Genomic DNA, 10,960 nt, shown 5'->3' with positions numbered 1-10,960 from the left:
TAGGATGCCCAATGTTACACCAAAATGGTTAAACCAAAACCTGTATACGAAAATAACAAAATCAATTCCCTAATATGTTCAAACCTATCTCAATTTTCCCCCCAAAACTACCTCATCCCACCTATAAAAACAGAAGATCAACAGCAAGAAGAAAAAGGAAAAAAGCCACGAAAATTCCTCTAAACCTCTGCTAAACTCAAAACCTCTCCCCTATCAACAATCTCATAACAAATCCCTCTCAAACCTATCCATAATTTTTGCCCAGAAAGACACACAATTAACATTAATCTCCCTTCATTCACCACAAACCGCAAAACCGAATACACTCAAACTTCGACACCTCCATAACCTAACCTCACAATATAACATCACGGCAACACAGCATAACCGAACAACATATACACAAAACTCGGACACAGCATCAAGCAGAAGAAGAACCGCAAGGAGCACAGAGTCAGAACAATTTCAGAAGCGAATCCAGAAGAAAAACGAGCATACTCAGGTGTTGTAATTTGTAATCGAATGGAATCAATCGATTGGGGCTGAAGGGATCAATTTGGGGCTTAGGTTTCTTGCTTGAGTATGATTGATTGTGTCTTCACTATGTTTTATGCAAATTGAACGAGATTGTGAGATTGAAAGCGAAAGAATCACGAGAGTGAAGAGAGAAATAGCGCGCGAGAGAGATGCGAGGTTGAGAGAAGCTTGATTTGTTGTTTGTCTGAGTGTTAATGAAAGCGAATCGAGAGAGATGATTTTGAGGTCACTATGCTTTTTACGCCATTGTTGTTGTTTGCTAAGAAGAGATAGTAGAGAGACAGAGAACACGACGAGAGGGAGAGGACTATTCTTGGGCGGCTGAGGTGTCCCCTAGGTTTTCTTAGAAAAAACCTTTCCTCTCTTCATTTGGGCCGGGTCTGTAAGGCCCCAAGTTTGTTAACACCCCACCTTGGCATCTTCATGCTTCAAAAAATATAAACAACTTTGGGCTCAATCTTTCAAGGGCCCATCGCCCCAATCTCTTTACACCCTCCATTTTCAAATAAAAAATCACCATCTCTTTTATTTATTTATTATATTAGTTTTTGTTAAATTGCTATCATTTTCTCATGCCATTATGCTTAGAACATATGTCAAAATCCCAAAAAAACCAAACAATTTTCATTTAATAAAACTCCTCGATCCAACGTCGAGTCCATTTCACATTCTCACAAAAACTTCAAAACAATTTAAACTCATTATTTCATTTTTTCGCCCAAGCGCGAAGTCTTTTCATTGCCCAAGTGCAAATCTCGCCCAAGTGCGAATCTCATTTCAAAAATTGACTTTTCCGCCCAAGTGCGATTAGACTCATTTCATAAACCCTAAAACGCTTGATCCAACGTCAAGTTGTTAATCTTCTTTTTTTAACTATATCAAAGTGATTAAGTGACAAGGGGTGCACACCTCTTGAATACCTTTGATCCTTTGAATCAAATATTAAAAATCTTTCTTAATTAAATCAAAGTGATCAAGTGACAAGAAGTGCACACCTCTTGAATACCTTTGATCCTTTGAATCAAACCTTAAAAGGTATTTCTTAATTAAATCAAAGTGATCAAGTGACAAGAAGTGCACACCTCTTGAATACCTTTGATCCTTTGAATCAAACCTTAAAAGGTATTTCTTAATTAAATCAAAGTGATCAAGTGACAAGAAGTGCACACCTCTTGAATACCTTTGATCCTTTGAATAAAACCTTAAAAGGTATTTCTTAATTAAATCAAAGTGATCAAGTGACAAGAAGTGCACACCTCTTGAATACCTTTGATCCTTTGAATCAAACCTTAAAAGGTATTTCTTAATTAAATCAAAGTGATCAAGTGACAAGAAGTGCACACCTCTTGAATACCTTTGATCCTTTGAATCAAACCTTAAAAGGTATTTCTTAATTAAATCAAAGTGATCAAGTGACAAGAAGTGCACACCTCTTGAATACCTTTGATCCTTTGAATAAAACTTAAAAAATTCTTTCTTAATTAAATCGAAGTGATCGAGTGACAAGAAGTGCACACCTCTTGAATACCTTTGATCCTCTGAATCACATTAATAAAAATATAACTCCGTGGTTCGTTCGAACTACGATTGCTCTGACTTTCCCATTGCACGAGGGAATACGTAGGCACAAGATACAAACGTCTTGGCGAGCACAATAATAAAAAAATAAAAATCCTTTTCTTTTTCCCTTTTATCGATTAATAAACTAAAGAACGCAAACATCACGCAAACACTCATTCATAAAACTAACTAAATGGGTCCCATCGAGTACGATGGAGGTGAGGGGTGCTAATACCTTCCCCTTGCTTAACCGACTCCCGAACCCTAATTTGGTTGCGATGACCATCTTATCCATTTGTTTTTATTCATGGGTTTTATTCGACATTTTCCCTTTCCTTTCTGGAACAAATAAAGATCGGTGGCGACTCTGTTCTTTTTCGAGTGTGTAGACACCTCGAGTATTTTTTTAGCGCTACACTTTTATACAAACAAGTTACAAAAGGATTGGGATCCCAAAAAACAATTAAAACAGAAAATAAAACTGATAACTTATAGTATAAACGGTTACGGCAAATAGCGTAACTGATTATGCCACAAATACAGTGCCACTGACTTCTGTTTTACGGGCTCGTTACTGGTTAAGGCAAATCGCATAACTGATTACGCCAACTGAAATGTAAAAAACAACTTTTTTCAACAAAAACTGCATTAAAAAACAAATGATAACATGATTTTGGACAGTAGCAGAAAAGAAGGAAAAAAAAAGTCAAATGCAAATTTAAATTGTTTAACTAATACATTATAAAAAAAATACTAAACAAATATATATATATATATATATATAGGGGACGACTCAAGTGAGAACACTTGGTTATTATGAGAAATGAGAACAATGAATCACGACCATTAAATTTTGATTTTGTTGATTTTAATGGACTGGATTGGTTTCTCTTTCTATGTTGATTTAAAATAAATACTAAGGATCATAGAAAGAGAAACCAATCCAGTCCATTAAAATCAACAAAATCAAAATTTAATGGTCGTGATTCATTGTTCTCATTTCTCATAATAACCAAGTGTTCTCACTTGAGTCGTCCCCTATATATATATATATATATATATATATATATATATATATATATATATATACACACACCTTTTTCTAAGGGTGGCAAAACGGGTCCGGTCCGCAGGGGAAGCCCATTTTGCCCGCACTTTTTCACGGGGTGGGACAAGGTTTTAAACTCACTCATATATATATATATATATATATATATATATATATATATATATATATATATATATATATATATATATATATATATATATATATATATATATACACACCTTTTTCTAAGGGTGACAAAACGGGTCCGGTCCGCAGGGGAAGCCCATTTTGCCCGCACTTTTTCACGGGGTGGGACAAGGTTTTAAACTCACTCCTTTAATTTGCCCGCCCGCTCCGTCCCTTTTTTTGCGGGCATGAGCTTTTTCATACGATTTTACATTTTTTAGACTTAAAAAGTTCAATGTCCGCAGACCTTCCCTGCCTTGTCTTCACTTTTTTATAGGGCATGACAATATTTTAAACCTGCACTCTCAAATATGCCCACCCACTTTTTTACGGCCTTTTGCTGAGCGGGTCTAAGCGGGACGGGCATACCCGTTTGTCACTCCTACCTTTTTCAACATGTTAATTTTCATTAATCACCATCAAATTTGTGAGTGAAATATTAAAGTATAAAAGTACATTGTCATTATACCCTAACCCAATTTCTGTTATTGCTGACATGACTATATAAAGTTAGAGCAAATATGCATGTATGCTGATGTGGCAATGATGTTACATCAAGCAGATTGCATTTAGCTTATACTGCTGATTATTCCATAAATAAATAAAAATAAAGTTTACAAGAAGACTTATGAAAATAACTAAAAAGAATTTGACGTAGAATAAAAAAACATGTTAGCAAGCAAAGTCTGAAAATATATAGTTATGCTTTTTCAAAATTCAACCTATAAAACGAAGACTTGTGAAACAAGCATTTAAGAACTTGATTAACTAGTGGGTGCAACAACCTCACATATATGGTAGAACCAAATTACTTAATTTTTTTATGACTTTGATCTCAACAAAATCTAATTTGTGCCAACCATTAACAACATTATTATAATCTCTCTCCTCTAATCTCTCCTATAAAAACCACTTTCTCCAACTCTTATTTGCATTGCATTCTTAACCCAAAACACATTCACACAAAGGTGTGTATACTCATAAAATCTTGCTAAGAGATGGAGTGTGTCAAAACAAATTCAAAATATTCTTCCATTTTCATAGCCATTTTTGTTCTCTTATTATCTTCTGCTTATTCTTTAGCAAATGCCAAAGTTCACAACCATGAGTTTCTTGTACGTTCTTTCATTCTCATATTTCTCTTTAGTTATATCTATTCGAATTCAAATATATTAATGTAATGGAATATATATACTTATAGGTTGAAGCTACTCCAGTGAAGAGGCTGTGCAAAACTCACAACTCCATTACCGTGAATGGACAATATCCAGGTCCAACTTTGGAGATTAATAATGGTGACACATTGGTTGTTAAAGTCACTAACAAAGCTCGTTATAATGTGACCATTCACTGGTACTATACTCTGGTCATTAATATAAGCAAATATTATCTTTTTAGATTCATTGAATAACTGATGCAAAACTTATGAAATATTAATGTTTGTTGTACATGTGTGTTAGGCATGGTGTTCGACAAATGAGGACAGGATGGGCAGATGGTCCGGAATTTGTGACGCAATGTCCTATTCGTCCCGGTGGGAGTTACACCTACCGTTTCACTGTTGATGGACAAGAAGGGACACTTTGGTGGCATGCTCATAGCTCATGGCTTAGAGCTACTGTTTATGGTGCTTTAATCGTTCGTCCTAGGGAAGGAGAACCCTTCCCTTTTCCTAAGCCACACCGCGAATCAACCATTCTCTTAGGTATATAAATTCACTACTTATGTAACACCGATATTTCTGATTGAAAGTTGACGTGTTTGTCTGTGTTAATGTTGTATCTGATGTTTATGATAACGGTAAATTAATTAGTTGTGAAAATTATGATTGACTTTAGGCGAATGGTGGGACAAAAATCCTATAGATGTTCTGAGGGAATCCCAAAGAACTGGAGCAGCTCCTAATATTTCGGATGCATATACCATCAATGGTCAACCTGGTGATCTTTACAAGTGCTCTACCAAAGGTTTGATAAATTTCTTAATTTTTATGATTACAACATTAAACATGCATCGCAAAATCTTACTTTACACAAGATTTGACATTATTAAAACATGAAGCAATCATAAAAGTAAAATGCATTAGAGAAAGAAAAATAGAACCTATAAAACTCATAATTATACACTACATGAAATTATAATTTCAATGATTTTATGAAACAAATGGTCAATGGGGCGTTGCTTTTTTGGTAAAGGGTCTATTTTGATGGGACAACATGTTTATTCTTTTATTTTTAAATTAAAAATATATATTTTTATCATGAAATTAAAAAATATTTATGATTATCATACAATATATTTTTCTAATATATGACAATTTTTCTTTTAATCCACAATGCAGGAACAACAATAGTTCCAATACAATCTGGCAAGACAAATCTCGTCAGAGTGATCAATGCCGCACTCAACCAACCACTTTTTTTTACAATCGCCAATCATAAACTAACTGTGGTTGGTGCTGACGCCTCTTACCTTAAACCTTTCACTACTAGTGTCCTCATGTTAGGACCGGGCCAAACAACTGACGTCCTATTAACTGCCAACCAACCATCTTCTCGCTACTACATTGCAGCACGCGCTTACCAATCAGCTCAAAACGCACCATTCGATAACACAACCACCACAGCCATTCTCCAATACAACAACAACTCAATCAGAAACAAACCAATCATGCCACCACTCCCCGCTTACAACGACACCAACACAGTTACCAAGTTCAGTAGAAGCTTTTTTAGTCCAAGGAAAGTTGAAGTCCCGGCCGAAATCGATGAAAATCTCTTTTTCACAATTGGTTTAGGCCTCATCAATTGCCCGAAAAATTTCAGGAATAGAAGATGTCAAGGTCCTGTTAACCGGACACGCTTCACTGCGAGCATGAACAATGTTTCTTTTACTCTTCCAAACAATATCTCAATTTTGCAGGCTCATTATAACGGAATCCCCGGAGTTTTCACCACAGATTTTCCCGCGAAACCGCCCGTGAAATTCGATTACACCGGTAACGTGAGCCGTTCGCTTTGGCAACCTATTCCAGGGACTAAAGCTTATAAGTTGAAGTTTGGATCAAGGGTTCAGATTGTGTTGCAGGATACAAGTATTGTCACTCCAGAGAATCATCCAATTCACCTTCATGGATATGATTTCTACATTGTTGCTGAAGGTTTTGGAAACTTTGATCCCAAGAAAGATACTGCAAAATTCAACCTTATTGATCCACCACAGAGGAATACCGTGGCTGTACCGGTCAACGGTTGGGCCGTTATCCGGTTTGTTGCAGATAACCCAGGTAATATTTCGAGTAAATTTCAATTTTTATAAAAAATTGTTGATTTATAAATATCAATAATTTATTTAATAATATATAACAAAAAAATACTAGAGTCAGAAATTGAACCCGACCGAGTCAACCGCTTATATTATTAATTTAAGAATTACTAATGGCATTGTTTAATTTTGTGTTTATTTTAGGTGCTTGGATTATGCATTGTCACTTGGATGTTCACATAGGTTGGGGTTTGGCTACTATTCTATTGGTAGAAGATGGAGTTGGGAAATTGCAATCTATAGAACCACCTCCACTAGACCTACCTCTATGTTAGAATAATGATCAAAATTTCATGAATTCATCAAGCCAACAATAAGGATCTTAAATTTTATTTAGTTTGGAAGTTGATTTTTGTTTCCCTAAATTTGGGAATTTTTTCTTTTTTTTTTTTAATGTATTTTCCTTTGTTTTAATTTCCTTTCTATCGGGTTTAGAAATAAGGATAATATAAGGTCAAGTGGTTTCAAAATTAAGATAGCATCTTAATAGTTACAAGCCCGAGTAGATAAATTGATGTTATAGAAAATTTTCTTGTAGTTTGTTACAATTATATTGGGAGTTATAAATATATATGTTGTTTTTTGTCTTGTCACAATATTCCATTTTGACATGAATTCATGTGATTTCATGTGTGGTGTTTGCATTGAAGTGAAATTATAAAAGAAAATTTCTTTACCCACCTCCCTATGGGGGGTCACCCCCAGCGAAAACCCAAAATTGCCCCTGCTTCGGAAATGAACTTCCGAAGTTTTTTTTTTGATTTTTTTTTGACTTCGGAAATGCATCTCCGAAAACACCACTTTTTTGGTATTTTCGGAGATGCATCTCCGAAGTCATAAAAAATTCAAACCATAAAACACAAATGACACAAACCTACCCCCACCTAGCATTCGTCTACTTTGAAACCGGCTACCCGATGCCGTTCCAATTTCGCTTCTCGCGCGACACGCCGTTTGCGGAATTGATACCGTCGCTCAACACGCTTTTGCGCTATCCCGAGAATCGAAAGGTTGTCAAGCTCGAGTATCGCTCGCCATCGCTTAACGACGAGGGAGGCATTAAGTTCACACCTTTTGAGATCAAGAACGACGAAGATTTAGCGGTTATGTGGACAACGTTCGACCGATTTTCTTCGAAAGGCCCGATCGAGTTGGACGCCAAACTTCAAAGATCGGCGGACGACGTTATCAAAATGTTGACTCATCCCCACCTACCCGTGTTCAACAATATGTAACTTTAATTTTCAGTAATATTATCGTTGTAATCTTCACCCGATTAAATAAAGCGAATCGTTGTTGTTTTTCATTTTTCCTCTGTCCAGACATAAATTCGGAGGTTCATTTCCGAATTCCATCATGGGGGTGCGTTCGTAGATGAACTTCCGAAACACCACATTTTCTGATAATGTAACTTTATTTCGGAGATGCATCTCCGAAACCAATATTTTATATTAAAAAAAACACGTTTTCGGAAGTTCATTTCCGAAAACACCTTTTTTCCAAAAAAAAGTACCGTTTCGGAAATGAACTTTCGAAACAAGGGGTAATGTTGTAAATTCACCAGGGGTGAGCAAGAAGGTTAGGAGGTGGGTGAAGAAATTTTCATTATAAATGATTGATGTTAAAAACAAAAATACATGGTTAACACATTTTAATTTAGGTTAATGAATATATCAAAGTTTTACATTTTATCAATCATCTACTAAACATAATTAATCTCTATTTTCAATGTTATCAATCACATTTTTGTAAGTGTATATGATATATCTTGCATTGCAAGTTTCTCACCTTTGCTCAAACTTCCTTTTTTCTGCTTTTTTTTTGTCTTGTTTGCAAGGCAGGCAAACTCTATAGCACTATTAATTAGCATTGAGAGCTTGGGTTCAGATTATCATCAAAGGCTTGGTGTTGATCTATAGGAAAATACAAGTGATCTTGTGAGAAAAATACTTGGGAAACACTGTAAGAAGAGTAACTTGTAGAGTTTTCAAAAACAAAATAAAGATGAATGTAAATAAAGGTTTTTCATCCAAAATTTTGACTCTTGATGGAAGCAATTAGGAAAGTTTGAGTGCTTTAAAGAAATTATTGTTTGGAGCACAAGATGTGCTTGGAATTATGCTACAAGGATATGAAGAGTTAGATGCAAAACCTACAAATACTCAAAGAACTACCTACGACGAATCAAGAAAGAAGGATTGCAATGCTTTGTTCTACATTCAGTAGAATATGGATTATCATCAATTTGAGAAAATCTCAAAGGTCACTAGATCAAAGTAAGCATGTAATGAATTACAGAAATATCATGATGGTGGAGAGAAAGTGAAACAAGTGAAGCTACAATCACTAAGGAGAAGATATGAGCTTATGTAAATGGAGGAGAATTAGAAAATCAATTATTATTTCTCAAAGATGACTGCTTTGGTGAATCAGATGAAGACATATGGTGAGGGTATCATTGATCAACAAGTGATAGAAAAGGTAATGGTTAGACGCTAGGCTACGATCTATAGGGGTGAATAGTACTCAATAAAAATTTTGTTCGTTTTTAAATTTGTTTTCAAACCGCTATTGGTAGAATCGAATACGCGACTATACCTTTAATAAATGTGAGAAATACTAAATTAAACACTCGAGCACCTACTTCCAATGAAATATAATTGACAAATTTGACTTAGTCAATTTGTCGAACACTTGTTGTGCAAGTTTTATTTTGCACAATCTATTTCACAAATAGTTGGTATGCAATTGACTGCAAGCCAATTTTATCTGAATGTTGTTGATTGTGAAATCTAATTGCAATTCTCTACACCAAAACAGTTTTGTATCACAATTTAAACACCTAGAGTTATTAGAAATTTAACAATTGTATATCAATGTCAATAGCAAGTAAAAGAGAAATAAGAAGAGAGGAACACAAATATTTGTTTAGGCAGTTCACCGTTTGTCCTTGCTACGGTTACCTATGCCCCGATTTCCAAACGGGAATTGAGATAGTTTTTATTTCTTTGCAAAATGTTATTACAAGAGAAGTTAAAGCAACAAACAAACAAACTCAGTTTTGATATTGATTCTTTATCTTCTCCCCCTTGATCTTAAGCAAGATCAAGTCACCCAACCATGTCGAATCAATCCTCTAGTTACTGTTACTCCCTTGACTGAACCCACTGCTCTTCAAGGCTTTCACTCGACTGAATTGCACTCACAAATTGTTGTCACCCAAGAACTTTGATTGATCCTCCTTCTACCTTTATTGAACCCAATGTTCTTCAAGGCTTTCACTCGACTGAATCAAATCCAAAGCTTCTTGTGAAAAACCCCCAAATCACTCTGATATTGGAGGACAAAACCCCATTGGTTTTATTCAATGAAACCCCCAAAATTCGTCACCCAATTGATATATAAAAATTTCTAACCTTGCACGTTATCACTCTCAATCTATGCTCACTCAAACAAAAATGATTATGTGTAGTTGATGAATAAACAAGAAAAAGAATGAAGATGAGAATAATGTTTGTCTCTTTCACGTTTCAAAGTTCTGTTTAAATGAATGCATGAATGTATTTATATGTGTGTGTGTGTGTGAAAGGCAAAAATTGGAAAATTCGTGCACAAAAATGCCCAAAATTGAGCTATGCGTCGACCTCTATGGCTGTATGCGTCGACCTCTACAAGTCAGTGAGGTCTGGAGGTAAAAAACACAATATGTGTCGACCTTTGGCCCTTTATGCGTTAACCTACACAAGACAGTGAGGCCTGGAGATAAAATGCACAACATGCGTCGACCTATAGCCTACTTTGTATCGGCCTACAACTTTTGTGCGTTGACCTATGCTTGGCAGAAATGTTTTCATGAAATTTTACTTTTCTTGCTTAGTGGAGGTCGACCTCCAAGAGCTATGCATCGACCTGTGGTATGCATATTCATTCAAAACATTGTTTTTGACTTGTGAAACTGATCCACATGCATATGAACAAGTTTAGAATGATTATAGAAATGTTTTCATGCGAGAGTACACCTTAGGATAAGAGTATATCATCCAATACATTCTACTTCAAAGACCTAGTTTTGACATCACTCAAAATAAACTACTTAAGATATGCACTCACAGTAATGAGATCTTTATCATCAAGATTTGATTTCATTGTTATTGCAATACAAGAATCCAATGATATCAAGACAATGTAGATTGAGGATCTATAGAGTTCATTAGAATCATATGAGTTAAGGGTAATTGATAAAGGAACTGAAAGAGAAACTCAATAAGCTCTGCAATCACAAATGATGCAGTGGGATAGAAATGA

General features: G+C 35.3%; 1 protein-coding gene across 1 annotated transcript; it reads left to right on the top strand.

The window, feature by feature from the left end:
• Positions 1–4,283: 4,283 nt before the first annotated feature.
• LOC131638095 (laccase-12-like) lies at positions 4,284–7,209 on the top strand. The gene is made up of 6 exons (XM_058908646.1): positions 4,284–4,446; positions 4,533–4,684; positions 4,792–5,036; positions 5,170–5,298; positions 5,673–6,617; positions 6,800–7,209. Exons 1-6 carry the CDS (start codon positions 4,330–4,332, stop codon positions 6,928–6,930), a joined length of 1,719 nt encoding a protein of 572 aa, XP_058764629.1. The 5' UTR covers positions 4,284–4,329; the 3' UTR covers positions 6,931–7,209.
• The last annotated feature ends 3,751 nt before the right edge of the window (positions 7,210–10,960 follow it).

This window comes from Vicia villosa, unplaced genomic scaffold (assembly GCF_029867415.1).
Source record: "Vicia villosa cultivar HV-30 ecotype Madison, WI unplaced genomic scaffold, Vvil1.0 ctg.002171F_1_1, whole genome shotgun sequence".
Lineage (NCBI taxonomy): Eukaryota > Viridiplantae > Streptophyta > Magnoliopsida > Fabales > Fabaceae > Vicia > Vicia villosa.
The sequence above is the reverse complement of the archived record's forward strand: the minus strand, read 5'-3'. Positions and strand labels throughout refer to the sequence as shown.

Bases quoted from the DNA above. Each gene is read 5' to 3' on its own strand.
- LOC131638095 (XM_058908646.1), top strand. From the start codon at position 4,330: ATGGAGTGTGTCAAAACAAATTCAAAATATTCTTCCATTTTCATAGCC. The intron at 5,037-5,169 runs GTATATAAATTC...GATTGACTTTAG, and splicing joins CGAATCAACCATTCTCTTAG to GCGAATGGTGGGACAAAAAT. The intron at 5,299-5,672 runs GTTTGATAAATT...TCCACAATGCAG, and splicing joins TTACAAGTGCTCTACCAAAG to GAACAACAATAGTTCCAATA.